Raw genomic sequence first — 27,522 nt, 5'->3', positions numbered from 1 at the left:
AGGCACAAGTTTGCGCTCGTCAAAATTTCTGACCTCAATGCATCCCACCAACATAAAGTTTTATTTTTTATTGATATCAGATCCAACGTGACAGTATTGAATATATATCTGAATGCTGGTTAAACAAGGAAGAGAAAATCAACTATCTAAATAAAAAACAATCAAAATATACCCCATATGCCAACAGCTACAGCGCCCCTCCTAGCTCCCTACACTTCCCCACCTCCAGCCCGCTCTTTATCTCTCATAACCTCCCTTCTGGGTACAACGAGCAATTGGCTTGTGTTGAGAATTCTATGTGATGCACTCTATTCTTCTTCATCCTCATCAGTGAGGGGGAGATGGCAAGAGGATGTTGAGATAGGGATTGGGATTGAGGGTGAAGGGGTTACCATAGGTGGAAGAAAGGGAACAATGAGGGTGATTCTCATTAGCTTCTTGAGAGGATGGGAGTTTTGGAGAACAGAGGCTAAGAGGCTGGTATGTGTGACTTGTGTGTTTGATATTCTCTTTCTTTCTTATAATTTTGAGGTTAAGTGTACTGCTCCTTTTTGAGGTTTCTCTTATGATACCCTGTGGTGCCGAACTAAGGCACATTGAGAGAATATCGAGGTATAATTATCTTCTATGGTGCTCGCTGGATAAATCTATGTTTCCCTAACACCGCGCCGGTGATAGAGGAGTCCATTCTTCTTAAGGCACCGGCTATATTTCTTTTTTGCTTGCATCAACCTCAGCTGCCTGAAGAGACTTGATGTTGACATTTACTCAGGGAGTTGATCTCACCAAGCTCGCAAATGAACGCAAGTTTGCCTTTGTGGATGGACTTACAGAGCTTTTCTCCTCTGAAAACCTGCACTCTGCACCAGTGCCTACAACTCTTCGCGGCAGACCGCCTGCGGCCCACGCTTCACGTTTCATATCTACAGCCCGATCTCACCCAGCCACTCATCCTGTTCCAGTGCATCAAAAAGCCAGTGGACCGACGAAACTCCATTGGTCTAAGATGGCAAATCTCGAAGCTCTAGAGCGAGGTGTCATCTCGGCCATTGATAACTTACACGGCGCTGCCGGCGAAGAGGATCGAGTTCCAGCCACAGAAGATGTACTCCTTGTGATCGATCAGCCGGATATGCTTCTGGCTGCTACGGGACCTGATGCAGGGGTTGGCGCATTGGAGATAAAAGATATGATTATGAGTTTGCGACAGGTATGTTCTCTGCTTACTAGGTCTTCAGGGAAACACAGCAGGGTAGCTAACAGATACTCGCGCAGCATGTGCACTCTACGCTTGTGACATTGGCTGCTGACTCGCCTCTTATCCACTACGAGGAGCCAGGAACTCCTTTGGAGATGGAACACGCAACTTTAGTTGTGGGGATGGCATACCAGGCCCGTATGGTAATTCAGCTGAGAGGACTGGAGACCGGGGTTGCTCGAGACGTTAGTGGTGTGCTCCAGGTTAACAAGGGTACACAGTTTATGGATTTATCAAGCTCACGGGACCTGGGCGAAGACTATGATTTGGAGCCGAAAGAAGTATTGTATTACGTTCAGGGCGATGGCGCGGTGCGAGTTTTTGGGAGGGGCGAATAGAATAAGTCCACCATAGGAAAAACAACCATAGGTTATTCCATCAATATCCAATAGCAGTCCGCTGGGAAAGTGTTCGCACTGCAGGAGAAAATGACATTATGTCGAATGGGCCTGCGAAGGTAATCTCGGAGTTGGCAAGTTGGGAGAAGGTACAAAAGTATTAGCGAAACCAAATCGTCCTTGTCATTCCGGGCGAAAATGGATTCCTGTCAGTATCTAACAAGAGAAAAGACCCATGCACTCCGTTTATTTCCATATTTTCCGGTCCATGAACTTGATCTTCTTGGTAGATTCGATCATAAAATTGAATTTGTCGGGATACCACGCCGCGTAAAAAACAAACTAAGCTCATAAAAACAGCTAGTTGGTCCCAGCAAGATTCAATTACCCGCTCCTCATGATGGAAAATGGTATGGTAAACCTTTTCCTAAATACCCCTAGAAACCGAAGAAAACGAAACGGACATTATCTATGCGGTCTGAGGTCCCCGAGCGCCCTTGGGGGTTCCGGTCTGGAAGCCGTTCTTGAATCGTCTCTGGACGACCTTAAGGTATCTCATGCGACCAGTGCCGGTGGTTCTGCGTCGAAGGGCCTTCTCACCCCAGTTATCTGTATGCATAGTGAGCAACTCCGGCCTTCACCAATCATCCCGCGCAATTTTGGAACGACTTCTGCACTGGGATGCCTGGAGTGGTGTATTTGAACGTACATTTCCGCATCTTAGCAGCTGGATAACCGCAGGAGCCACAGGTGTGCTTTTGGATGTGGAAAGATCGGCGACCTGATCAAAACCAATTCCCAGTGTCAGCCTCCAAATCGAACGAATCTTAATCTCTCTTTTATAAGTCCTTCACTCCGTCCCCTCTTGTTTTCCCGGCGTATTCTCGAATCACCAAAAGGAAAGACTAACCGCATCGTCGGCACAGAGTGTGCGTCTTGTTGTGGCGCTTGCCAAAGCTGGATGTTCCCTTCGCTAATCAAGCAATCAGTAATCTCGAAGTTCAAGTGATTCGGAGGTCAAATTCGACGTCGTGGTGGTTCTGGGGTAGCTCGTACTCATCTTGGATTAGGAACTCTACTGCCAAAAAAGAACGAGTCAGTCCTGAAAAATCCGACGTTAAGTATAAAAGCAGCAGCGAAAATTGACATACCTCGATATTGCCGTTGGAAGCGCTGGTCGTGTCGTCGTTGTCGCAAAGGCCGTTGAGTCCAGAGTTCGAAGCCCTAAGCGAATTGTTGTGGGAGGGTTCAAGCCCTGAATCACGTGACCGAAAATTGGACTTCCCCGGCTGGACGCGCGACCTTTCGAGATGCTAGGCTGGAGGTTGGGTAAAAAATTTAAAATAATCACATTATTGAAACGCAACGGCTCTGGATATCGTAAATGCACTGTATTTACAAAGATTCGCTTGAACGCTTCAGATTTATCATACAAATTTATGTTATGGGGTTTGCCAGGTCAAATAACCAATTCGTCTTTTCCGAGAAACGCAGCCATGGGGTCATCAGCAGCTTGTCGAGACCTTTTATAGTTCTCGAGCTCTTCCTCTGTCACTCCTTGCTGCATCTCATGCAGAGTTCGTTTCTTTAGTGTAGTGACCACAGATTTATGCTCTTTTTCACCGGCATCTGCAGCAGGCTCTTCAACAGGGGCCTTCTTAAGCTCATTTAGAACCATATTCTCCGCTTCCGCAAAAGCTTTCTTGCCATCTTCGCCTGTACAGTAGCTATTTTTCACCGTAGAATGGCAGCAGGCGTAACCCCATTTGAAACTAGACCACCAACTTCCCCATACTGACGTATGGTTGTTGATCAGCACATCTTCTGCGTACTTTGACTTCGCAGCCTGTTTTGGCTCTCCTTTTATGGCCCCGGTCTCGTCGTACTCGACAAAACGCTCATTTTCGGTAACGGCGGTTTGGTGTAATAATCCGGGCTGTAAATGTTCTGCTCCACCATACTTTTCTAGTAGTGCTTTCCTTTGTTCTTGTTTTTTGGCATCCATCTCTGCCTTTTGTTTCTTCCTGTAATACTCTCCTTGTGTAGGGTTGGCCTGCAAATGCTGTCTATCTTTGTCCCCACGCTCTTGCGACTCCCAAGCGTAACGTTGAGCCCTTTCAAATTCAGCAGCATCGCCCGAGGCGCGCATGAAGTTCTCTTCGGCAACAAGAGCGGCGGCTTGGTCGGATTGCGCACCCATATCCACCATTGAACGGGTCTTTGGATCGTATTTGGCAGAGTCAAGGTCTAAATTCAGCAAATACTTTGCAGTATCTTCTCGAATTCGTAAATTCCGGGTGGCCGTGCTTTGTTTCCTTCCCATGTCAGACTCTTCAGCATATTTAGCCTCGCCCACGCCATCAACATCCCCTTCGTCCTCATCATTATCAGCCGGTTCCGACCTCCGACCCTTTTCAAGTTCTTCTTTTGCTTTTCGCTTTAATACTTCCAACTCCTCGTATTCTTGCACAACGTTCGAATATTCCCTAGCATCATAACCGTTCCAACGATCTCGTTTGGCATCCCAGCCCAGCTCCACGTTTTGGATGACCTCGTCAGCTTGTATATCTTTCCCGGTCCATTTCGCTCCGTGCTTTCTGGGTCTGCTCAAACATTCTTTTGTCTTGTGTGTCATCGCGCCACAGTTCTCGCAAGCACCCTTGCGGTATTTTGTAGCTGCAGGACCTGCCCGCTTGCCTCTATCGTACCATTTTGATTGATCTTCTTTTGACTTCTGCAAACGCTGATGCTCTAGATAGTCGTTGGCAGATGATTCGTCATCGATATAAAACGGCTTTTTGGAGATGAAGGATGGGATGTATTCGTTGCGCTCCTTCGACGCCACGTCCGTCGGTCTTCGTGACATCCTCGCAGTTTCGCTGGCCCAAATAAAAAGACCAATGGAGTACACGGGAGGTCGACCGTCTTGTACAATCTCTGCAAATTGAAAAATAGTTCCCTACCTGCAACTGGGCGCGAAAAGCAAGTAGTCAAGCGCAGTCCATATCTATTGAAGGTTGACCCAAGGATATCGACCTGGATGGCGGGCGAATTCGCCTTGTCACGTGAGTGGCGCTTGGACAGGTCTGTTTCCAAGTTCCAGAACGCGTCGCCATCTGCCACACGAGAAAGCGTCTCGACGCCCATACGCTCAAACGCTCATCGATAAGTTTCGTTTGGATATTGGCTTTGGGATTGTTCTTGTATTTATGGGATTTTGGTTTTTCAGCTCCGATGTTCCTCGATACGTCCCTAATCTAGCCTATGGAACCGTTTCGCGTCCTGTTGAACTGTGTTGACCATTATCAAGCTGCGCCGACGTATCTGGACCCTCAGCTTCCGTGCGGCGATGGCCCTACATCAGCGAGGACGAGACCGAAAGTTCCTGTTATCCGAGTATTTGGTGCCACCGAGACCGGACAAAAAGTATGCGCTCATATACACGGAGCATTCCCATACCTTTATATAGAGTATCGTGGAAGTTTAGCTGTGGAACAAGGTTAGAAAGACGAATTTCCCATTTGAAATAACATTTGCCTAAGTATTCGCAGTCAAAGCTGCTACTCGTAGCCTACACGTATCTATTGATCATGCCCTGGCGGTTAGCTACCGCCGAAATGCATACGATCCTGGCACTGCCTACGTCGCCCACATAAGCCTTGTAAAAGGTACACCCTTTTACGGTTATCATGTAGGGCATAAGTTTTTCTTCAAGATATATTTGCTGAACCCCTTACATATGACGCGACTTGCGGATCTCTTGCTTCAAGGCGCTGTAATGAAACGGGTTCTTCAGCCGTATGAAAGCCATATGCAGTATATCCCCCAGTGGATGTGTGACTACAACTTGTACGGATGTGCGTATATCGACTGCAGGAAAGTGACCTTCCGAGGACCAGTACCGCTCCAATGTGAGCTAGAAGATTCTGAGCATCAATGGCATGATCAAAGCATTGCTCCAGCGCTGATATCGGATGCTGGGGCGTTTCCAAGGCAAAGTCATTGCGCTCTCGAAGTTGACGTTCACGTTCAAGATATTCTCAATCGACTTGGGATTAAGGAACGCCCTTTACACAACTATCTATTTGAGGGCTTGGATACGATTCCTCCAGACGCGAAATTGGTACCTAGCTTGGCTAGTCTCTGGGAAGACGAAAAGCGACGGAGAAAGGCCGCAATGGGACTTACAGATTCTGAAAGCAGCCCGTTTACTTCAGCAGACCTTGTTTCCATGTCAGCTGACTCCCGAAACGTAGCAGCTGGAGGTTGGATTCATGAAGAAGAGTTTCGAGCTCGGGTGGCGGAAATAGTGGTGAAGGAGCAAGCCCGGAACAACGGAGCGAAGCCATCGCCAGCCAGTCTTATCCAATCCGACCCCTTTGAAGCAAGTATACAGTCGGCTTTGGATAGTGTGGAAGATTTATATCCCGAAAAGCTTCAAGCTGCCGTCTTTGATCCTGTCAATGTTGGAGATGAAGGAGTGGAGGTCGACATTGAAGTTGATGAGGCACGGATTCTGTCGCTCCAGCTTCCAGATACATCGAATAGCTGCGAAGATTCTAGCGGTTCAGGTCTGCGTACCCCACAACCTGACAGTACTAAGGAGACAAGAATAAGAGGCGATTTGGCCAATGTTCGGACGCCTAGGGAGAATAGGGAAAGATCAGATGAGGAAAATAACACCCTTGATTCTTCTGCACACATCACGGATGCCGAGTTGACAAGTATGGGAGTCCGGCGATCGTCAGCCATCATTAATAGCCAGGAAGATTTTTTCGAAATTGACGATGAATTCATAAGCAAAATCGGCTCCAACAGGACAAAACGCTCAATTTCCACCGCAGCAAATACACAGCCATCTAAACGACCTCGATTTATGCTCGACCCCGTGAAATCTTCTTCTATCTTGAAATCACCTAGAAACGAGATGACTTTGTCCCAGCGCCCGGCCGACCAAGTTGAACGCAAATGGCATAGCGCTGCTGAAGAGCCTTCCTCGCAGCCAAAATCTTCTCAAAAATCAAATAAGAGTGACGGCAACTCGAGATTGCAGTTTCCTGTGGTCAAGGATCCAAATGACCCTGCCACGATATCGCGAGCCAGCCAGCAAAGCGGCTCGGTGAAATTATCTCACCCTATTTCAGGGTTCGGTTCAAAGTCAGCGCTTACTGCTTTACCTGCACCTCACTCTCATTCAAACTCTGACAAGACCACGAGCTGTGAAACTTCACAGTTACCTCGCTCAGATGGCGTTGAATTTGATAAAATCCTTCGTGAATCTTTCAATATCCCGCCGAATGCCACAATCTACACGTTCCATCCTCCCTGCCCTTCTTCGTCTCTAATTCGGGAAACAATAAGCAACGATTCACGGCCATCCGTGGTTTATCAAAACGCGTATTACAGCAACGATGATGATGTACCGGACCGGTCACGGGAATATGCAGGGAGGGAATTTAAATTGGAGAGCAATACAGTGCCCTATCTTCCTCCATTTGATCCAACTGGAAAATCACCCTTACTTCATGGAGACAAGCCTCCGGTAGTTGTTGACCAGGGCGCCCTTGAAAGGGAGAGTGATAGGCTTCGAAAAGCTTGTTCCCTCCGATGCTGGGAGTTCGCTCCCCTGCCTCCATCACGTTCGGAGGTAATTGAATGGTGCAAAGAGCAGGACTCCAAGCGCCTTGGCCCTCAATCCTTTACTACAACAAATTCAAAGCGACCTGGGATTTCTCAAATCGAAGCAGCCACCCAAAAAGATTCACATGGCTTCTTATATTCTCAGAAAAAATTTTCTCGAAATATACAGCACGAGGCACATTACATGAGTGTTATGAGTCTCGAGGTACATGTGAATACTCGATGCACTCTGGCACCCAATCCTGAAGAAGATGAGATATCTTGTATCTTTTGGTGTATCCAGTCCGGGAATCGATCGCTTGGTGTTAACGAGCCCAGCGATGAGGTTCAAACCGGAGTTCTTGCTGTTGCAGAAACTGAGAGTATAGCGGGTAAAATCAGATACGATACCAATGCTGAGATAGAGGAAGAGTCCTCAGAGCTCGACGTTCTCACCAAACTGGTGGACATTGTGCGTTATTATGACCCGGATATCTTAACAGGCTACGAAGTCCACAATGGCTCTTGGGGTTATCTTATCGAACGTGCAAGGGTCAAGTATGACTATGATCTTTGTGATGAGTTATCCCGAGTGAAGACCGATTCTCATGGACGTTTTGGCAAGGAATCCGACCGATGGGGTTTCAACCACACGTCAACCATACGGGTAACAGGCAGACACATGATCAATATTTGGAGAGCCATGAGAAGCGAACTGAGCTTGATTCAGTATACTCTGGAGAACGTTGCGTTTCATTTGCTTCATAAAAGGATACCACATTATCCGTTCCATGACTTAACCAAATGGTTCAAGAGTACTAAGCCTCGAAATCTAGTGAAAGTCGTCAATTACTTTATCACCCGCACCAGGCTCAATCTGGATATCCTTGACGCAAATGAATTAATTTCAAGAACGAGCGAACAGGCTCGGATTCTTGGAATTGATTTCTTTTCCGTCTTCTCGAGAGGTTCTCAGTTCAAAGTAGAATCTCTCATGTTTCGCATCGCAAAGCCAGAGAACTTCATTCTGATTTCTCCAAGCAAAGCACAAGTTGGCCAACAAAACGCTCTCGAATGTTTACCATTAGTTATGGAGCCTCAGAGCGATTTTTACAACAGTCCGCTCTTAGTTTTGGATTTTCAGTCGCTCTACCCGAGTGTTATGATTGCTTACAATTATTGTTATTCTACATTCTTGGGTAGGATTGTCGATTGGCGTGGTCGAAATAAAATGGGCTTTATTGACTATCAGAGGCAACAAGGCTTGTTAGGGTTGCTTGAAAGCCAAATCAATATCGCTCCAAACGGCATCATGTACACCAGACCAGAAGTCCGCAAATCGCTTTTGGCTAAGATGCTTTCGGAGATTCTGGAAACTCGCGTTATGGTGAAGGGTGGCATGAAGGCTAATAAAGAGGACAGGGCTCTGCAACGCTTACTAAATAACCGACAGCTTGCACTGAAGTTGATTGCGAACGTGACGTATGGATATACTTCTGCGTCGTTTTCAGGACGGATGCCCTGTGCAGAGATAGCCGACAGCATTGTCCAAACTGCTCGGGAGACATTGGAAAAGGCCATCGCAATGATTCATTCTGTTGAACGATGGGGCGCTGAAGTCGTCTACGGCGACACTGACAGTTTATTCATCTATCTCAAGGGCCGTACCAGAGACGAAGCATTTGACATTGGGGAGGAAATCGCACAAAAAATCACTGCCTCGAATCCTCGTCCTGTGAAGCTTAAATTTGAAAAGGTATACCATCCATGTGTCCTCTTGGCTAAGAAAAGATACGTCGGTTATAAATATGAGAGCCGTGGCCAGACGAAGCCGGAGTTCGACGCTAAAGGGATAGAAACTGTTCGCCGAGATGGCACTCCAGCTGAACAGAAGATTGAAGAGAAGGCGCTGAGAATTTTGTTCGAAACGGCTGATCTAAGTCGAGTCAAGAAATATTTTCAGAAGCAATGTGCCAAAATTATGCAAGGCAAGGTGTCCATTCAGGATTTCTGTTTCGCAAAAGAGGTTCGGTTGGGCACATATAGCGAGAAGGGTCCACCTCCGCCGGGCGCGCTGATCAGTGCCAAGCGAATGCTCGAGGATCCAAGATTAGAGCCACAATATGGAGAACGGATTCCCTACGTGGTGATTTCGGGTGCGCCGGGTTCACGGCTGATTGACCGCTGTGTGGCGCCTGAAGTGCTTCTTCAAGACCCACAAATGGAATTGGACGCGGAATACTATATTTCGAAGAACCTCATTCCGCCCCTTGAACGAATCTTCAACCTGGTAGGGGCCAACATCCGACAGTGGTATGATGAAATGCCCAAGTATCAGCGAGTACGGCGCACTGACAACGCCATGATCTCTGACGGAACCCTGTTGCGGAAAACTCTCGAGTCATATATGAGGGCTTCGTCCTGTGTGGTGTGCCGGGAGAAGCTAGAAAACGGAGAGGCCCTTTGCAACCACTGTCTACGGCGTCCGCATCTTTCGCTCATGCGCTTGCGATACAGAGTCCAGAGGGCGGAAAAAAAGGTTGCGAACATACATGAGGTCTGCCGTTCGTGTATGGGAGTGCAGTGGGGTGAAGAAGTCAAATGCGACAGTAAAGATTGCCCAGTGTTCTATTCAAGGACCAGAACGACGTTCAATCTCTCGTACACTCGATCACTCTCGGATCCCATTGCCGAAGCACTTGAGAGGTCGGGCGAGAGCAATCCATGGGCATGGTAAACTTGCATTTAGATCAAAAACTCACTTTGTTTCGGTATGGGAATAAATTATGACATCCAATAATGATAAGACGATTGTATCCAATACTCAATTCAAGACAATTTGATCTCAATCATAGAATCAACGAATGACTCGTCTTAAATGGGGATTTGCGCGTGCAGTTGCCACGAAGCCAAGCTGTGTCCAGTTTCTTTGTTCTCATGCACAAGGAGGCTTGTTCTGGACGGACAATCTTCCAAACCTCCCTCCCACCCAATGCATTAGACTCGCCTAACTCCGACGCCTCCAACTTCCAAGAACCAGGAAACACGCAGCGACAGTTTTCGTTTTGCTTCCAAAAATTAAGCCTTCTTCTTTTGACCCGGGAGCCAGTCTCGATCCCCAAACGTTCGCCAGGCCTAACCGCTGGTTCAGCATTATCAATTTTCTTTGTTTGAGAGCAAGCGAATAGCAGCCCGAGGCTCGACAGATACGAATATATTCCAAAGCCGCCCATTGAGCCAGAGGGAAAGACACGTCGATAACACCAACCCAAGCCGCTCTGAGCCTAGGCGGCAGTTCATTGCTCATGAACTAAGGATCTGATTTCTGTCCCAAAAGCTGGGGATCGGCCGTATGACGCCCGGGTCGGTTAGTCGCCGAGGGCGGATATCACCTCCTCTGTCGGGACTCCAATCAGTGCAAATGACGATAGCTACATACATGCTTTGTGCATGCCCGTATGTAGTTCACTGTCCCAAAAGCGCTTCGGCTGTGGAACGTGGCAGCGGACAGGAAAATAATTGTTCTCGGCCCCTGCAGCCATTCTCCGATGCAACGTCGTCTTCTTTGTCCTGGTTTTTTTGCGTTTATTTTTCTTTTTCTTTCCTTCCGTCCTCTTCCCTTTTTAGTTTGTTACTGCAAAGATGAGTCGCCTTGACTCGGGAGCACGGCTCAAAGGATGACCCTATCTGATAAGTAATGCATTATCCTATTTTTGCTACCTTCTCACAGTGCATGATGCAACATTATGTACGGAGTACGAGATACTTTCTCCTGCAATGTTCTGCCCACGAGGAAAGGGATAAAAAGCACGCCGGGTCCATCCCACGGTCCAATACTGCCGAGCCAGTGCTCTCTTTCATCTATGTGCAGTCTTTCAGGGCCTTTGGACTTTGACATTCCCTTAAATTATACAAAGCGTATACCTACAATGGCTCATCCCATTGTGCAACGATCTCAAAAACCACCCCGGATTGTCTATGACTGGAATCGTAACTTATATGTGGCTGCCCTGGCCTTTGATTCCGGGGTTCTTTACTTTCCTCTTTGTCCAGGTGTTGCTTCACCGGGTCCCGTTAAAACCATTCATGTGGAGCTGTCAAGGGAGGTCACGATGGTTGATGTGCCTGCTCCAGATACCTGTGTTAGTACCCCGGAACTCTTCGTTTAGAGAGTCTGTAAATGCCTTCAAGGCCAGTACATGGCTGACTGGTCACCAAGGAGCCTCGCTTTGGTTCTGATTATGATGAAGACGACACGTGAGTCATGAGAAAGGTCCCTCAAAGCAATCTAAATGTTTCCGGATGCGTTGCTAACTGGTGGATTTTGGTGTGATCCCAGTCTGAGCACGACAACGGCCCTGGCCTCGGAATTTGTCGACTATCCATACGACTATGGCCGGCGGTATAACGCCTATAAAGAGGGAGAATACTGGTAAGTGTCCACTGGGCAAATTTGAAAAGGCTACCACTGATGCTTTTCAGGGCGCCGAACGACGATGTTCAACAAAACCAGATGGACGTTGCGTAGGTAACCGAATTTTTTTTAGGGAAGAGTTCATTGAGACTGATGTGCCTTGCCAGACACCACATGTTCTATGATCTACTCGATGGAAAATTAGCGGATGCACCCATTTCCAAAGACGTGAGGGTTAGTGGATCACCGTCACTTTCGCTCTTTGAACTGTATACTAATGCATAACAATAGGAGGTCATTGATCTTGGGACTGGAAATGGTGCTTGGGCAGTGTAAGGGTCCTCCTGGCCTTTGTTATTTCAATCTAATATTCTTACAGCGACTTTGCGGATGAATATCCATCTGCCAACGTCACGGGCATAGACTATTCCGCAATCCAGCCAAATAACCTTCCCAGTAACTGCAACTTTATAATTGACGATGTCTGTGATAAGTGGTGCTATCCACCAAATTATTTTGATCTCGTTCATATACGACAGATGTACGGTTCCATCACAGATTGGCACGGTCTCTATGCCTCAATATACAGGTACGTTTTACCCGAGACTTGGATCCTCGTCGACGTTATTGCCGTTGAAGGGCAAGGCTAACTTTCTCTCGTCCGGATTCCCAGGCATTTAAGACCTGGAGGCTGGGTCGACCAACAAGAGATGTCAGTTGAGTTCAAGTCGGATAATGACTCGTTGCCCTGTGATCACCCACTCAGACGGTGGTCGCGAGGTATGCTTCGGGCCGGCGAGATAAGCGGAAAGACGTTTCAGGTCGCCGATCAAGCTTGGGGCCATCTCTTGAACGCGGGATTCGTCAACATCATAGAAAAAAAACACAAAGTACCTGTCGGTACATGGTCGGAAGACCCTAAAATGAGGGCCTTAGGGAAGCTGAATCTGGAACAGATTAAGGCTGGCATTGATGGCTGGACCATCATGCCGTTTATGCGAGAGCTGAGGGTGAGTTTGGATTCACTACGGACCTGTTCATTGAATTCCCAGCTAAAACGCCCGTGTTCTGTAGTGGTCATACGTTGACATGCGCCATCTTATCCGTGACGTTCTGGAGGCTCTAGAAGATCCAAACGTCCACCTATACATTGAAGTGTAAGTGCTGCTATTCCTTCTTCTTTCAGGCGCTTTTGTTAAGCAAATACCACGTTTAGGTCCTCAATTTGCGCACAGAAACCGATGGGAGAGAGGAGCTGTGGGAAGTGAGCAACTACCTCTCTATAAATTCAGGATGAAGAGTCGAGATAAAAGTTGCTTGTCAAGAAGGATGCATCCCTTGTAAATTTTGGGGTAAATAGGGGCTTGAGGCATGGAGTTCGGTTCTATGTGCTGTAAATAGGCCAAATTCAGTCAGCTAGGAGTTCCAAACCCCCTCTTAATGTTGAGCATGAGGTGCAACCGGGTATACTCTTTAAGTCATTGAATCAATCATGCGCATCTTAGAGTTGTCGTCTTCCTTGTTTGCTTTGTTTGCCCGCCTGATGTCACATCACGGTCACGTGGAATTTCGCTCTGCTGTAGGGGGTAACTTGGGGAACGTACCTCCTGAGCTTCGGTCGGCAAGCAAGAACCCGTCAAATGTGCTGACGCTCGTCAAGATGGCGACCAAGAAGGATATGCGCAGAGCTGACCTGGGTATGTTTCACTTCCATGCTCTACCAGAATCTCGCTTTCTCTTTCTTCCGTCCAATCAGCTGACATCGAATTGGCAGTCGTACCGTATGTGGACCCGGCGTCGAAGAAGAAGGATGGCGACATGGCCAGTGGGTTGCCCTCATGCAGCTCTCGTCGCTAGAATCATCTGACGACTAGTCTTTTTAAGGTGCCCTCTCAAGCACATTGCCCATGGCGGCGGTAAGTGAAGCCGGAAGAGATCCAATCCTTTCCTACAAGGTTAGTGCTAACACAATGAACAGATGTTTACGCGAAGCAGGTGCGTTCCTTTTCCCTATCCCAGGGCCGAGTCTGATTCTAGGAACGGTCGGTCTCTTTCTTGATGGTGATACTTAAAGGATATTTTGTACTGTGCTTAGGATGATCGGATGGTGCGTTAATACTCCACCGTGTGCTGATTTGACCCACGGGCTCTAACACATGCTATATAGGACGTCGGTTGTATTTTCACTCCAAAATTGGATGGCCGAGTCTCCAGAGCAGAAGAAGAACTCATCTACACCAGGCTACTTGTCAGTAATCATGTCTGGTATGTTTACAGTGAAAATAAAGTATACCAAGCTAATGCAAAACATTCTGGCTAATGCTTTTGTTTACTCCAGTTATGGCGGTTATTGTTGTATGTGTTCTATCCCGTTTTCACTCCCCATACTGTGTACATGCAGCACCGAACCATCTATCATGGCAAATGGACGATTTCCAGCAAGCTAATGCAATTTCGCAAGACCTACGTTCCCTTATTCCTACCTCCTCAAGCGGGAAGACCGGGCAAGGCGGCTCCCACGTCCTCTCCCACCCTAGCAGCATAGTTCAGATCCAATGTTTTAATAATGAAAATGTGAATAATGTGGGCTTCGATGAATTTTACCTAGATTTGGGTGCAAGAGCTATTATCCCCACTCTGTACATTTAAATCCAGAGATCCGCATGATCGCATTATGTGCTCCATCCGAAAAGGTACATAATCAGGGATGTTTGTTGGATACGAAGGATATTACCATTGATAGACATATATGATACCCGGGTTGCCCACAGCTTCTCCAGCTGTGCAGGGTTCCTGGAATCGGTTTGCGCCATTGATCATCCTACTCGCAGTTCTGCGAGTTATTCGGATTCATTTGATTTGTTCATCAGCGAACGGTCCTTGAGCTTTCTATTGCTAATCAAACTATCCAGAAGTCTCCGCATCCACGTGCAAATTGAGATGACCGTCTACATGAATTGACCTGGATGTGATAGCCAAAATTGCCTTCACATACACTGCGATGGAATTTAAGCACGGAGCAGTGCATCCGGAACACCGGCATCCACCCGATTCTCTTGTAAGGGGTATTGCTAGTGTTACTGAAGGGTCAAACGAAGCAATATAGCGAGTTATTTTTCGCACATCACTTGATGAATATGGTGTGTATTGCATCATCAGTTTCTTTTCTGCCTTCTTTATTTTTCCTTGGAATACTCCGTACAGCAAAGTCCCACTAAAATTCGATGCCAAATTTGCTGCTCCGTTTTGCTGCTCGAAGGTGCGGATATGACTTTCATGCCGTCTTTGATCAGCTATTACTCCTTACACTCCATTATTGTGTCCCAACATAGCACAATCTCATGTTCAGATTGTCGTATGCAAATCAGGTTTTCCAGGTCTTTGACAAAGTCCTGGAATCGAGCTCAATTCCTACTATCGTGATTTGTTCTTCCCAGACTTCGATTCTGGCCATGATTAGTATCTATCCAAGTTATATGGAGGTCTTATTGTGAACCCCATAGCAACAAAATCGAAAGGAAGATTTTTACGGGCCTGCTTCTTCTTCCAGTCGGCTGGGTTTTAATGCACGTTGATCAGCACGGATTCACCAATCCCAATAACCAGGAATGACATTGCCATCGATCTAGAGGAGCTTTTCAGTCGAGCACAGAAGACGATTGAGTACCCCTACCAACCATTGACAGACAAATCTCTGCCGCCTATTGGTTGTACGTTGTATACGTATACACATGCGGACTTTGATTCTCAAAATGAAGGACTCGGTCAGAACGCCAGCTGCTCAATCTCCAGTCATACCCGCACCCCTAAAGCAGCTGAGGAATTAACTTGGCGGATCAAGCATTGTTATCAACCCGAACGGAATAGATTTCCCCGGAAAGCTCTTGAATGTTGTTTAAATCCATTCAATATACCTTCCCAGGCCACCGTACCGGTTGAATTCTCTGAACAAGTCTCGCTGTACAACGCAGTGGATTATCAACGGTCCAAATCCATATCTGCACGTACGAACAGTGTGGGGCTCAGCCAGCACGCCGATAGAATGTATCAAGACGGCGGGAGCTCCGCCCTGTCACTTGGCCTCCCGTCGAAGGCTGTGAGTTTAGCCCTTGACTTCATTTTGGTGTGAACGAGCATATTCGGAGCATGCGTCTAGGACTATCATACACGGTGAAAAGCAAGCCTACTACACCGAAATCTACCCAAAGACTATCGTGCTTGTTAATATATTTTTGGACCCATTTTTATACAGGATAAACACTATCCCATTCAGGTACTTAGCTCATCAACCCCAGCGAAAGCTGTCTCGCTCCGCAACCCCGATATGGATAACTAGCCAATCTCTTCACACGTGCAGCAGGGAGTGGAGGCTACCGGAGTCCGGGAAGTGGGAGTCTGCCTGGAGACCATGCAGATGGGCGTTGCAGCTTTGGCGAACAATCAGATAGAAATTATAGATTTCTCCCTTTTACCTGTACGCCTTTCTGGATGGCCCGTGAGAGTTTGCAGACTCTCGTCCTCAATTAGGATTGCCGGGGCGATTTTTGTGAGATAGACATTCAGTTGAGGCCGTCATGTCGATACCAAGCAGTGGTCAACTAGTTCACCGGTTCAGCGACCTCTCCAGTCTCCAAACCGTCCCCATCCTCGAATGCGTTGCGCCAAAACAAAAATTCCCGCTGCGGCCGTCGACCATTCTTGGAGGGCAGTATCCCCCCTTAAATCCAGGGAAGGATTCTTCGAGGTCCCACCCCAAAGTACCTTGAACAACTTGAATTGGCAGAAGGCGTGGGGCTTTGATGATCGTCGCTTTTCCGACGAGGTCAGAGGGTTTGCCACCGGGGATCTCTGGATGGAATATGAACGATCGTCCAATGTGCATTGCCTCTTGAAACACTTGTCGATTCCCTGCCACACTACGATAGGGTGTGCCATCCGGATCTCAAAGGCTGCGGGGCTCGAACTGAGGCGAGCTGATTTGGTCGAAGTCTGCGCACTTCCCGTATTCAAGTTGGCGAATCGTAGCATTGATGGACGGATCTGCCAACTTTGAAATCACCATGGTTCAATGGTTCACTCACGTCATACCTACGCGGAGTGGCAACCCGCAAACCTACCAAAGCGGGGGAATGTTTGATATAAAAGACGACCTCGTTTGTCTTTCCCTCGTGCGCTTTTCGAATCTCAAGCTGATGACCTAGTTTCCCCAGGTCAACCGTCATATATCTTCACGGCTCCGTTAACCTATCCCCCCCCAAAGATCAACCGCACACCCTCACGGTTGCTGCGAGGAAGCTCAGCGATGGATTTCGTAAATAAACTTGCGGGCCAGGGTAAGAGCGAAAATCAGGGCGGCAGCTCCGGTGGAGAAGGCGGCATGTTCTCGGGTATAGGTGACAAGCTCAATGCCGCAGCCGGAGGTGGCCGCGAGAGCGAGAAGAGTGAAGATATGCTCGACAAAGGTGGGCTGCTTCGTCCATGCTATAGAAATTGACATGAAGTCTAACATAGAACTATTCCGCTCAGGGGTCGACTTTCTTCAGGAACGATTCATGGGCCAGGGAAAGCAGGATAACGAAAGCGCAGTTGAACAAGCCAAGGATGAACAGATCTCGGATTTTATCCGGGGCCAGTACAAATCGGTAGCAGGTATGGTACTGTTTGCCTATCTTCGTTTAGAAGCTTTTATAGGCGCCTAAAATCCTAGTTCGATATTATATTAGGATCGGATTTACCCATCAAGGATAAAGATACCAAGCTGGGATAGATTGGCCTACTATAGATGAAGGCGACAACATACATATGTTGGATGGATATCCCTTTACATTGATGACACGCATGTCCAACCATTTCCTACAATTTTCGGGGGGATAGCTCTTGTAGGATTGACCTATGTGATTTATCCTTTACCTCAGGATTGGGCTCTTGGTTGACTCTCAGCTCTTCTTGGCAAACTTTGCCAGACAAAATGCAAATTGTATTTAACTGAAGCTGCGCCTTGCTTCATCTCTGAAGAATGAAGCGTGGTACTCTGTGGAGACTCACTAAACTACGTGGCACTTGCAAAGTTGTACCCAATACTTTTAGCTGCCTTTCACTCTTGTAAATCCCCAGAGTCTGGATGGGCGCTTGTTGATTCACAAGACCTCTCGGTGATTGGTTGGGAAGGAATTTTGTCAGATGCCCGACTCAGATGTGATTTCCATGGCTGCTATATATAAACTGCATCCTGCGCCTGTTAACAGGGGTGAGAAACTGATGCCATGGATTCTCTGTTGATCATTTGGTGCCTTGCGCTCCTCCCTTGTTCTTGCACATGATGGATTTTATCCCTGTTTTTCCGCTGTTTCAAAAGCTTCATCTTATTCGAGCCTCCACACTAGTTGTATTGATCATCCTCTTCTCACTCACGCCTTTCTCTTTTTTATTTCCATTTCTAGTTTTCAGCAATCGGTTAAATTTACCTGATTTAAAATTATCCCCTAATTCTGTTTCATTGGATGTGATTGCCACCTATTTTGCAGACTTCCCTCTGAGCTACACAAATTTCGGAGAGTTAGGTCGACGTATCCAAATTCTACAAAACTGGGTAGAGAATGCCTCGGGCGATATTGCAGTTTGGACGGCGATCGAAATTTTTGCTTTGTCCCTATTTCCGTTTCTTCGACATCCCGTCGAAAAGCAGCCGCTCCTATCACTTTTACGTCGACATGTACCGGGTTCGAGAGGTATCGTTGTTCCTGTCGGCACGTCATCTTTTCGGTTTGCTTGCCATTTAGTGGGATCAATCCGAAATGTCTTGAATTCCCAGATCCCCATAGAAATAGCTTATGCAGGTGAATCTGATTTACCGCTAGCCTATCGGCAATTCCTATCTTCTTTGGCTCCCGAAATTTATCTACTGGACGTCACTTCATATTTTGACGATGACATAGTGGGATTGTCGATCGGAACGTGGGCTATAAAACCGTTCGCAATCCTAGCTAGTAGGTTTGAGCAGGTCATCCTCATGGACTCGGATTCTATTTTACTTCAGGAGCCCGAAAAAATATTTGATAGCCATAACGGTTTCAAAGAGACTGGACTGTTATTGTTCCATGATAGGTTACTCTGGAAAAATGCGTATCCGGAGCGACACGCCTGGTGGCAGGAGCAAATGAAACATACCTCACCGAGCCTGAATTTCCGATCGTCACGGGTTCACAATGAGAATTACGCAGAAGAAGGCGAATCTGGCTTGGTTGTCGTGGACAAAGCCCGAATTTCTACCCTTATGGGCGTCCTACACGTAGCATGGCAAAACACGAAAGATGTCCGGACCCAAGTAACCTATCTCATGGGTTATGGTGATAAGGAGTCCTGGTGGCTTGCATTCGAATTGTGCGATGTGCCTTATACTTTCGAATCCCATTATGCGGCGATTCTCGGGGAAACCGTGAAAATTGACGGCGTCACTAGAGTGTGCTCCTTTCATATCGCTCATACCGACGAAAACGATGCACTTCTATGGTTTAATGGAGGCCTGCTGAAAAGTAAGATGGGAAATAATGCTGAATACTGGTTTCCAGAAGTCTGGATGCTAGATGGGGAGTGGGAAAAGAGCCAGGATAAGTCAACGTGGTCCTGCATGAAAAATGGTACTCTTTCCCCCCTTGACGAGAGGACTGTCCGGGTGTTGCAAGGGTCGGTGAATGAAGCGCGCCGCCTTGATCCTGCAACGGTGTCTCTACTAAGCCGACCCTAAACCCGGCCAACTCCCGTTGTCTAGCTGCCAACTACCCACAGTCGATAGCCTCCAATTTATATAGATAGACTATAACGGCCAAGCTCTAGATGCTGTGGATGTCCTTCTGGTCGCGAGATCAATCCGTGCTCTCGACTTCTTTGTGAATTAGATAATGGTCGCATCGTTACTACGATAGGCTCTCATGGACTAGGATGGAAGGGTATTGGCGACGGAAATCAATGTTGGGAATTCAAGGATTAATCAGAACACACCAAAAAGCAAAGAGATTGATTAGCTATCAATACAGTGACATTGCTTGGAGACAAGTCCTATCCTTGATAAACTGGATATGTTCTCTTTCTCTTTATTTTTGTTTGAAATGTAATATAGCTAAATACGACACACTTCTGACTGCTAGTAATAAAGCGACCAAATGGGCCTTTCTGGTATACCTTTTATACTACTGCTGATAGAGTTACATATGTGTAGACCTGCTGGGATACAATGGTGTCCACCAACTGCATCATGCTGCACAGCACCAATGCTTATGTAGCCTTGTCTTTGTTGTGGTAGTTCACGTTTGAATTCCAGCTATGGACTATGGTCAGCCAGACACTCACGAGAAATTGCTCCATGAAGCAAAATAACTTCTTCATCATCATAAGCAAAGGCATAAACTTACAACAAAGTCTACATCGAATTTTGTTAGCTAGCTTCTTCAATTGAGAAAGTGGAAAGGACAGTTCAAACCTTGTCACCATCACCCCAAGGAAAGTTTTTCGAGCGGATGTTCTGATAAGGGTACTCCACCCTCTCTTCGAGTGGCGGCATATGATCCCAATGTTCCCAGTGCTCATTCCACAAGTTATACGCATTGATGGAGCCAAGAATTAAAGCCGGAATAACAACGCTTTTGTCTGTCAGTACGAGGAAGAGGCTTTGCAATCGGGGATGTGAGATATACTAGATTGATAATTTCCGCCATAAATCTAAATGCAGCGTCAGTAAGGATCGAACGTTTAACGTTTTCCGATGTAATGCGCACCACTAGTAGCAGCTGCATGCGCTTTAACTGCTGCTCTTTCGCGATTGAATTTGTTATCCGGAACCCCCGACAGCTTCCCGTCCGTGCTTACGAAGCGACGGCGAAAAGGGGCATTGACATGATAAGGAAGACGGCGAGGGGTTCGGAGCAAAGCTCGCTGAGAAAACATGATGCCTTGATGAAAAAGTCCAATGTCCTGAAACAATGTGACTGCGAATTCGAAGACGAGCGCAAGTGACGATAATAATATTCGGAGGTGGGAAGTTGGAATTTCGGAACATCATACCACCACATGCACTAACTAGATACAGGTTAGCTTAACTGCCGACTTGGTCAGGTAAGTCAGTTAGTTAAGTTAACTAACTACGGAGTAACTTGTTAACGAACTGCCGAACTAACTACCTGCAACCTTGATAACATACCGACCTTCGGCTTGGTTAGTTAATAATACCAACTGACGACTCTATTGCTCTGGTGAGGTCCCTGACACGAAGTACGGGCCTCAACACGACCTGCCTGCTTGTCCATCTAGCTCCCCTAATTTCATGGTACGGGCGACCAACAGCTAACTAGCTCTTGACCTTGTACCTTTTCTCCTTATAGAATAATAAGAATCTTTTTTTCTCATGGTTCAAGTGCTGTTGGTTTGGAAACCGGACTTTGTATGGCGCACAGGAGTCGGTTGTCAGAGGCTCAAAGAACCGAAACTCCTCCTAGTCTTAACTAGGTAGCTAAGAACACCGATATCCGGCAATTAAAAGAGAATCAAGTGTGGCAGAGTCAGCGTCATGACTTTCCGCCTTACGACCTGGAATGGTATGTTTTAAAGGTGCCACCGATGAACACAGGGCTGCTAACTTACTTATCAAGTCAATGGCATACGGTCCGTAGATGTGATTCCTTCATGCTTAAAATTCAACCGGGCTAATCCCGGGCTAGGAATCCATTTTCGTACGAACCATGGCGAGGTACACAGTCATTTCAGGTATATGGCACGTCAGTATCATTCTAATTCTCGTTGTCTAACTCTGCTAGGGAATGTTTGATCTTCTTGAAGCAGACATCATTGTGCTTCAGGAGCTTAAAATTCAGAGAAAAGATTTACGGGACGACATGGTATTAGTTCCTGGCTGGGATTGCTTTTTCAGTCTGCCAAAGTACAAGAAAGGTAAGTCTCTTCAGCTGTTTGGGTTTCCCCTCTACTGACTGATGAGGATACTCCGGGGTGGCAATATACACCCGAAATGCCACCTGTTCGCCTATATATGCCGAAGAAGGTGTCACCGGTATTCTTTGTCCGCCAAATTCCACGTCCTCGTACCGGGAACTCCCAGAATCGGAGCAAATTGGCGGGTACCCGACAGATGAGCAACTCTCAACCTCAGAGTTAAGTGCGGAAACTCTTGATTCAGAGGGTCGCTGCGTGATACTCGAGTTTCCTGCCTTCGTTCTACTCGGTGTCTATTGTCCTGCAAACAGAGATGAAACGCGAGATGGCTTTCGACTAGGATTTCTAAATGCGCTCGATCATCGTATCCGAAACCTGATTTCCCTAGGGAAGAGGGTTGTCGTTGCGGGAGATTTAAATATTTCAAGGGATGAGATTGATTCTGCGCATGCATTAGAGCAAATTCGGAAAAGCAGGCTGACAACCGATGAATTTCTCTCGTCGCCGGCTCGCATTATTTTCAACCGGTTAGTCGAAGGTGGGAGGGTTTCGCACATCGAAGGTGTTGACAAAAAGGACGCGGTATTATGGGACATGTGTAGATCATTCTTCCCTGCCAGAAGCGGCATGTACACTTGCTGGGAGCAAAGAATTAATGCACGTCCTGGGAATTTTGGTGCAAGAATAGACTACATCCTATGTAGTTTAGATATGAAAGACTGGATGTCTATTGCAGATATTCAAGAAGGACTAATGGTTGGTAATAACTTTCAATATGCACTTTGCCAGGCTGACAGTTCTCAGGGCTCTGACCATTGTCCTGTCTACGCCATATTTAAAGAAAACGTTGATCTGCATGGGGATCAAATCGATTTTGTTAATCTCATGAATCCATCGGTGGATTTTGAAGCAGCTGACAATTCTTTATCAAGAAGCCACCTTCCACTGTCTGGAAGGCTCATTCCCGAATTTAACCGTCGTCGCAATATTCGAGATATGTTCCTACGTCAGTCCTCAACTCAAAATCCCTCCCCTGGTGAGATCAATCAAAATGCGACGTCCATGTCCAGAATGACGAACAAAGGGAGGCCGATATCCTTGGACCTTGAAAGATCTCATGAAATCGACGAACGAGATCCAAAACGGCGGAAGAAAGAACCTATTGCCGGCGTTCTCCCGACAACTAGTCAGAAAAGTATTCGCGGATTTTTTAGTCCAAGACAGCCCCGTCTGAAGCAGTCTAACCTTGCGAAGGATTGCGAGGCCATCAACGATTCTGTTCCGAATGAACGCAAAAATGATTCGGGTCCCGGACATCGTACCTCGGGGATTTCGCCTCCTGACGCGAGCCCTGATTTTGAAGCCGATCCTCAAACCTCACAAGAATCTACAACTGTTTCCGCGGTTCCAAGCCGTATCGTGGCTGGCATAAATGTGATGTCTTCAATTCCAGAACAAGAGTCATGGAATAAAATATTTAAAAAGAGGCCGCCTCCTAGATGCGAAGGGCATGAAGAACCATGCGTCCGTCTCGTCACGAAGAAACCCGGAATCAATCGGGGCAGATCGTTTTGGATTTGTCCAAGACCACTCGGCCCCAGCGGCAATAAAGAAACTGGAACTCAATGGCGGTGTCCTACATTTATCTGGTGTAGTGATTGGAACTCTAAGCAATAATCCAGTCATGTAGTTCGAAGTTGGGGACCATAACAATGATATATTTATATAGAACTCTGTGTACCTCGTTTTTCTTGTTTAATATAATTTAGCACCTGCTAAGAATGGTTTATGCGCAGTCACTGCACACAGCCAATCTAGTGGTAATTAAACTGCAATGGGTACATATAATATTCTTGACGAAACCATAACCAATTGAAATCCATTCGAATGTACGCGTGTTAACTAGAGAGTAAACTGCCAAGTTGTGAGCTTAAGAAGGAATGAGCATTTGGATACAATTATTTAATGTGTACAATACATTTTGGACCAACGAGTTTGAAGAATTCAATCCAATTCTACAAGTTTGATGGTGTCAATTTATTTCCTATGAACTACCTATTGTACAGTACAAGTGGGCAACGAAATCAAGATTCATCAAGCCCAGGTCATATCCATCTATTCCGCTATTTCTATTAATTTCAACTCACCACCATGTGTATTTCGAGGTAGCGTTGACCAATGTTCAACAGCTGCAATCTGCCGTCATGTGCTTCAATGTCAAAACCAAGGGATGCTATAAGCTACCTTAAGACCAGAGTTCTGCTTCTCGATGTCCACAACAAACACAAAGACGTTTTTCCGTACAGGAATTTCATTAGCCTTCGATCCAGCTGCGCGTTGAATCGGAATAGGTCACTGCGGCGAAACAATCAACCGTTGGTCATGGCCTTGTTCAAGTAGATCTCCATTTATTCCGTCGGAATGAAGTAGTCATCCATATCGAATTCATATTCGTTCGAATTGTTGGAGGTTGCGGAATTGCTCGCGGGCACAGTAGCCGATGCCGAAGTGGATGGAATCAAGCGACGTTGAAGAGTAAGGAAGCCTCCATTGTTAAGACCCATGATGAAGTCTGAGGTATCTTGGATCATCTCTGGACCGGGGTTATATTGCACAGTGACGACTGGAGTAGCGGGCTGGTCATCGTTGTTGTCGAGAGACTGACTTGCATCAACAACATTGGTACAAAAATCAACCTCCATCTGAGTTCCTTGGACTGAATTACCGAATGTACTAATCTGGGGAGAGAATGTATCGAGCTGGATGTTTTTGGAAGAAAACCCGTCGCGTCGAGAAACGGAACGACGTTTTTTCTCGGACGGTTTACGGGGAGCATACTGGTAGTCAGGATGATCTTCAGCGTGCTTGCGCTTGATTTTGTCGGCAAGAGCTTTAAAGTGAGCTTTAGTTTCGGCATTCTCTAGCTTCCATTTCTTCCCAAGAAGAATCGCTAGCAAACAGAAACTGTTAGTGATGGTTTATATTAAGCGAATACTACACTTACAAATATCATTATTATGATATTCAGGATGGGCTGCCTTGATGAGCGGGTGGTGATGCTGGCGGTATAAAATAAAGGCATTGGGAGGGCGAGGAACTTTCGCGGCCTTGACCGAAACATTTTGCTTGTTCAGCTTTTCTCCCAAGTTCTGAGGACTATGGGAACCAGTCGCCATCATTGGCAAAATTTGAGCTACAGTAGATTCAATTGCGCCGTCCAAAGCAGGAGTAGGCATGATGCGGTACACATTGTTCGCATGGTCCTCGAACGCGACGACTGGCATATTAAGCATGGTGCTTCGAGCTGTCAGCAAGGCATGTTTTGATCAAGGTATATATAGATATAAACAACGTACCTCAGGCGATTCTTGATCTTCTCGACGTTATCTCCTCCGATGAGTGAGATAATATCCACGGGAAGAAAGATTTCATTTTTGGTTTTCTTCAAATGGTTCACAGCATGCTGCCAGATGAGCTCAACAACCAGGTCCTTAGAACCAGTCATTGGCTGAAAGCCGGCGGTAGTAACGGCAGCCATTTGGGAACGACGTTTGGATATCTGAAGATAACTTTGGATGAGAATCGAGTCTGTAGCAGATATATCACTGTTTTGCAATTTGAAGTGAGAGGCGAATGTTGATATCTTGACAAAAGAAAGGAGGGAAAATAATAAATGGAGAGAGAGAGGAGATGGTTGGAAAGGAAAAGCAGGCGGAGAGAAAAGAACGGAGCTTTCCAGAACACTGTACTAGTGTGGTAAATTTCTTTGTTTACGCCTCAAGGGAAACGGCTGTTTTTCGAACCGTATAAAAAACGGCGTATGATTCGATATACACAAGACGATTCCAAGAAATGAGTTTATGTGTAGTCCGCGAAGTGTTTAAAAGGTTACCTCTTTTCATTACTTTGTAGTGAACCTTTTACGATCTATAATCCCTTTTATGTTTGAATATCACTGTGGCCAGTCCAATCTTTCTTAAGTATGGATACCGATAAAAACTATGAATTCCTGATGGGTATAAAAAGTTCTTTTTCGCTTGACGAGTCTGGAAGCTCTTCTAGTGCGGAGGATAAGGCAGTCCGTCGACAAGTTGCTCTTCTCATCTCTAGCTATAAAACAAGCGATTCTCGGAAATTTGAAGCGGACGTCAAACAATTTCTTGACGAAGGGACAATTCCACCCACCATCAACAAACAAGACGTTAAATCAGACTCTACTGGGAGTGGAACCGCGATCCCCCCTGGAGTTACGCTTGAAAAACACCTAGAAAACCTCCAGCATTTGATAGAACTCAACAATGTCCATCCAGAGCCAGAAGACATCGCTGGTGAAGAGATTGATTTTACAAATCTCATGGATTTCTCTGAACTGGAGAAGATTCCTCGCAAGCTTGAAGGTTTTCTCAAGTGGAGGATAGCCTTCCAGCAGAAGCAAGCGAACAGTATGCTCAAACAATACTCAGAGAAGTATGGGTATCAACCACTGTTTCGTAAGGCAATTCGAGAATATTTCACAACGTAGGTGAAGGGGCAGCTTCTACATCAAATAGCAAATTGTTAACTTATAGTAGGGATCTTTTAGGTCTTTCAAACCCATTTTGGGGATATCGTCGCCGGCGCTTTAATACGCATGCTCAGGAGCTTTGTGCACAGGCAATCAACGAATTTCCTTGGCTCAATAATGCAGAGAAAACAGTGGTGGTTCAAGCAAGCCATTGCTTCCCCCAGGATGCTGAACAGTTTTGTATGTCACTTGCTGTAAAACATCAGGATTGTATGGCTAATGTGCAACCCAGGGAGGTGGATTACAAAGAACCGACTATCGTATCTGTCTCTTATTGCTATGTTACAGGATCCTGACCACAAGTTCACCGAATAATTTCAAATGTATTGAGAAATTTGTATCTTTCAGTTATCGGGCCTGTTACATGCAAGCTGGGAATACAGATGAGACAGCTCGCATAAGATTTGTGATGAAAGTCTCATTCTTCTACCCGCAAACTGTCCTCATGTCCAGAATGATAGGTCTTCCAGCGATCAAAAACTACGCATACCAAATGCAATATGTACTGGCGACGGCGGCGCTTTATTCAACAGGGATTGGGATCTGTGGTTATGATAAGGTTGACACTCCCAGCCAAGGATTGCCGCCACGCGTGGTGGGCCTCTTGCCGTTGTGGAGGTGACAACAAGCCCCGAGTTTATCTTAGCGTGAAAACCGATCGAAAATATTTACTGGACCGTTCGCCGCCCTGTACGCCGTACTACGCCGTACGGGGTATGGATTCTCGGTATGGACAATGAGTGTAACGTAAATTACTGCCAAGCCACCTGTGGGTGGAGATCGTCCGAACTTTTGGTAACGAATGGCAACGGGGATTGCCAACGAGCCCCCGAACAGCGCCCCAGCCGCGTGCGCTGTGCCTGCGGTGCCCCTCACGCAAAATTCCGAGGGGCAGCCGCACCACAACACAGCGGGGAGCATTCCGTACCGTGTGTTCCGCGGTCATCTAGGCATCCATCTGAAGTTGGGAAAAAAAAAAAAGGAGAGTTGTTTCTTCAAAAGGAGGCTGGGATGGAATCAGGAAACGGCTCCTACCGGCCAGCTCTCCCCCCCAACCCCCCTCTCCACAGCAAGTTTCGAAGCAAACAAAACCATGCACAAGCTGTGTTCTCTCGACAGCACACAGGCTCATGACGTTTTTTGGCCCCACCTTTCTGCAACTGCCTGACAGGCAAGCAAACACCGGTTTGCTTACTCCGTACCCTCCCCCCCCGCCCCAAGACGCCGATAATCCATCAAGTCCAGAATGCACATGTGGCAAAACCAGAGCGTAGTTACAAAACTGCACAGACTATTTATAATCAGCCAGTGGCCATAAGTTATGATCGAGTCTTTTTTCTCTTTTTTCCCCATCCGGTGTCATGTTTGGAGAGGATTGGGACGAGCGGAA

The 27,522-nt window shown here is 46.7% G+C and overlaps 12 protein-coding genes across 12 annotated transcripts; 8 read left to right on the top strand and 4 right to left on the bottom strand.

Annotated features, from left to right (window-relative positions):
• Positions 1-77: 77 nt before the first annotated feature.
• CIMG_00396 (elongator complex protein 6) lies at positions 78-1,596 on the top strand (the record flags this gene model as incomplete). Its single annotated transcript, XM_001246624.2, has 3 exons — positions 78-480; positions 773-1,210; positions 1,276-1,596. Exons 1-3 carry the CDS (start codon positions 178-180, stop codon positions 1,594-1,596), a joined length of 1,062 nt encoding a protein of 353 aa, XP_001246625.2. The 5' UTR covers positions 78-177.
• Positions 1,524-2,790, bottom strand: CIMG_00397 (60S ribosomal protein L37). Its single transcript, XM_001246625.2, has 5 exons — positions 2,748-2,790; positions 2,653-2,671; positions 2,507-2,569; positions 2,306-2,377; positions 1,524-2,205 (listed from the first exon to the last, which is right to left on the bottom strand). Exons 2-5 carry the CDS (start codon positions 2,654-2,656, stop codon positions 2,066-2,068), a joined length of 279 nt encoding a protein of 92 aa, XP_001246626.1. The 5' UTR covers positions 2,657-2,671; positions 2,748-2,790; the 3' UTR covers positions 1,524-2,065.
• A 137-nt stretch (positions 2,791-2,927) lies between these two features.
• Positions 2,928-4,586, bottom strand: CIMG_00398 (pre-mRNA-splicing factor slu7). Its single transcript, XM_001246626.2, has one exon. The coding sequence runs from the start codon at positions 4,460-4,462 to the stop codon at positions 3,056-3,058; it is 1,407 nt and encodes a 468-aa protein (XP_001246627.1). The 5' UTR covers positions 4,463-4,586; the 3' UTR covers positions 2,928-3,055.
• A 274-nt stretch (positions 4,587-4,860) lies between these two features.
• On the top strand, positions 4,861-10,711 carry CIMG_00399 (polymerase zeta subunit; the record flags this gene model as incomplete). The annotated part of the gene is made up of 2 exons (XM_001246627.2): positions 4,861-5,095; positions 5,148-10,711. The coding sequence occupies 2 exons, from the start codon at positions 4,861-4,863 to the stop codon at positions 9,950-9,952; spliced, it is 5,040 nt and encodes a 1,679-aa protein (XP_001246628.2). The 3' UTR covers positions 9,953-10,711.
• Positions 10,712-11,144: 433 nt separating this feature from the next.
• CIMG_00400 (uncharacterized protein) lies at positions 11,145-12,897 on the top strand (the record flags this gene model as incomplete). The annotated part of the gene is made up of 10 exons (XM_001246628.1): positions 11,145-11,357; positions 11,435-11,472; positions 11,555-11,647; positions 11,698-11,739; positions 11,797-11,863; positions 11,921-11,961; positions 12,009-12,218; positions 12,303-12,639; positions 12,704-12,786; positions 12,846-12,897. The coding sequence occupies 10 exons, from the start codon at positions 11,145-11,147 to the stop codon at positions 12,895-12,897; spliced, it is 1,176 nt and encodes a 391-aa protein (XP_001246629.1).
• A 392-nt stretch (positions 12,898-13,289) lies between these two features.
• On the top strand, positions 13,290-14,174 carry CIMG_00401 (uncharacterized protein; the record flags this gene model as incomplete). The annotated part of the gene is made up of 8 exons (XM_001246629.2): positions 13,290-13,326; positions 13,404-13,454; positions 13,514-13,545; positions 13,608-13,624; positions 13,725-13,736; positions 13,797-13,894; positions 13,968-13,984; positions 14,091-14,174. The coding sequence occupies 8 exons, from the start codon at positions 13,290-13,292 to the stop codon at positions 14,172-14,174; spliced, it is 348 nt and encodes a 115-aa protein (XP_001246630.2).
• Positions 14,175-16,659: 2,485 nt separating this feature from the next.
• Positions 16,660-17,396, top strand: CIMG_12876 (uncharacterized protein; the record flags this gene model as incomplete). Its single annotated transcript, XM_004445893.1, has 4 exons — positions 16,660-16,797; positions 16,890-17,091; positions 17,156-17,278; positions 17,353-17,396. The coding sequence occupies 4 exons, from the start codon at positions 16,660-16,662 to the stop codon at positions 17,394-17,396; spliced, it is 507 nt and encodes a 168-aa protein (XP_004445950.1).
• A 437-nt stretch (positions 17,397-17,833) lies between these two features.
• On the top strand, positions 17,834-19,468 carry CIMG_10544 (uncharacterized protein; the record flags this gene model as incomplete). The annotated part of the gene is made up of 2 exons (XM_012358813.1): positions 17,834-17,876; positions 18,070-19,468. 2 exons carry the CDS (start codon positions 17,834-17,836, stop codon positions 19,371-19,373), a joined length of 1,347 nt encoding a protein of 448 aa, XP_012214236.1. The 3' UTR covers positions 19,374-19,468.
• Positions 19,469-19,622: 154 nt separating this feature from the next.
• On the bottom strand, positions 19,623-20,623 carry CIMG_00404 (cytochrome c oxidase subunit VIa). Its single transcript, XM_001246632.2, has 5 exons — positions 20,401-20,623; positions 20,320-20,344; positions 20,106-20,265; positions 20,038-20,045; positions 19,623-19,946 (listed from the first exon to the last, which is right to left on the bottom strand). The coding sequence occupies exons 1-5, from the start codon at positions 20,567-20,569 to the stop codon at positions 19,901-19,903; spliced, it is 408 nt and encodes a 135-aa protein (XP_001246633.1). The 5' UTR covers positions 20,570-20,623; the 3' UTR covers positions 19,623-19,900.
• Positions 20,624-21,092: 469 nt separating this feature from the next.
• CIMG_00405 (exodeoxyribonuclease III (xth)) lies at positions 21,093-23,418 on the top strand. The gene is made up of 6 exons (XM_001246633.2): positions 21,093-21,216; positions 21,271-21,283; positions 21,340-21,385; positions 21,436-21,568; positions 21,615-22,324; positions 22,373-23,418. The coding sequence occupies exons 1-6, from the start codon at positions 21,189-21,191 to the stop codon at positions 23,243-23,245; spliced, it is 1,803 nt and encodes a 600-aa protein (XP_001246634.2). The 5' UTR covers positions 21,093-21,188; the 3' UTR covers positions 23,246-23,418.
• A 143-nt stretch (positions 23,419-23,561) lies between these two features.
• CIMG_00406 (HMG domain-containing protein) lies at positions 23,562-25,252 on the bottom strand. Its single transcript, XM_001246634.2, has 3 exons — positions 24,925-25,252; positions 24,573-24,865; positions 23,562-24,518 (listed from the first exon to the last, which is right to left on the bottom strand). The coding sequence occupies exons 1-3, from the start codon at positions 25,104-25,106 to the stop codon at positions 23,977-23,979; spliced, it is 1,017 nt and encodes a 338-aa protein (XP_001246635.1). The 5' UTR covers positions 25,107-25,252; the 3' UTR covers positions 23,562-23,976.
• Positions 25,253-25,550: 298 nt separating this feature from the next.
• CIMG_00407 (uncharacterized protein) lies at positions 25,551-26,447 on the top strand (the record flags this gene model as incomplete). The annotated part of the gene is made up of 3 exons (XM_001246635.2): positions 25,551-26,086; positions 26,140-26,312; positions 26,365-26,447. 3 exons carry the CDS (start codon positions 25,551-25,553, stop codon positions 26,445-26,447), a joined length of 792 nt encoding a protein of 263 aa, XP_001246636.2.
• Between the last annotated feature and the right edge of the window lie 1,075 nt (positions 26,448-27,522).

This window comes from Coccidioides immitis, assembly GCF_000149335.2.
Source record: "Coccidioides immitis RS genomic scaffold supercont3.1, whole genome shotgun sequence".
Classification (NCBI taxonomy): Eukaryota; Fungi; Ascomycota; class Eurotiomycetes; order Onygenales; family Onygenaceae; genus Coccidioides; species Coccidioides immitis.
This window is presented reverse-complemented; position numbering and strand designations above follow the sequence as displayed.

Excerpts from the sequence above, each read along its gene's own strand:
- CIMG_00397 (XM_001246625.2), bottom strand. Across the intron at positions 2,378-2,506 it reads CACTCTGTGCCGACGATGCG|GTCGCCGATCTTTCCACATC; the intron begins GTTAGTCTTTCC and ends GGTTTTGATCAG. Across the intron at positions 2,206-2,305 it reads AGCTGCTAAGATGCGGAAAT|ATAACTGGGGTGAGAAGGCC; the intron begins GTACGTTCAAAT and ends CTATGCATACAG.
- CIMG_00398 (XM_001246626.2), bottom strand. The coding sequence starts at position 4,462 with ATGTCACGAAGACCGACGGACGTGGCGTCGAAGGAGCGCAACGAATAC.
- CIMG_00404 (XM_001246632.2), bottom strand. The coding sequence starts at position 20,569 with ATGTTTTCTCAGCGAGCTTTGCTCCGAACCCCTCGCCGTCTTCCTTAT. Across the intron at positions 20,345-20,400 it reads GCATGCAGCTGCTACTAGTG|ATTTATGGCGGAAATTATCA; the intron begins GTGCGCATTACA and ends CGCTGCATTTAG. Across the intron at positions 20,266-20,319 it reads TGGCGGAAATTATCAATCTA|CGTTGTTATTCCGGCTTTAA; the intron begins GTATATCTCACA and ends GACAGACAAAAG.
- CIMG_00405 (XM_001246633.2), top strand. The coding sequence starts at position 21,189 with ATGACTTTCCGCCTTACGACCTGGAATG. Across the intron at positions 21,386-21,435 it reads GAGGTACACAGTCATTTCAG|GGAATGTTTGATCTTCTTGA; the intron begins GTATATGGCACG and ends TAACTCTGCTAG. Across the intron at positions 22,325-22,372 it reads ATATTCAAGAAGGACTAATG|GGCTCTGACCATTGTCCTGT; the intron begins GTTGGTAATAAC and ends GACAGTTCTCAG.
- CIMG_00406 (XM_001246634.2), bottom strand. The coding sequence starts at position 25,106 with ATGGCTGCCGTTACTACCGCCGGCTTTCAGCCAATGACTGGTTCTAAG. Across the intron at positions 24,866-24,924 it reads AAGATCAAGAATCGCCTGAG|CACCATGCTTAATATGCCAG; the intron begins GTACGTTGTTTA and ends GACAGCTCGAAG. Across the intron at positions 24,519-24,572 it reads ATATCATAATAATGATATTT|CGATTCTTCTTGGGAAGAAA; the intron begins GTAAGTGTAGTA and ends TCTGTTTGCTAG.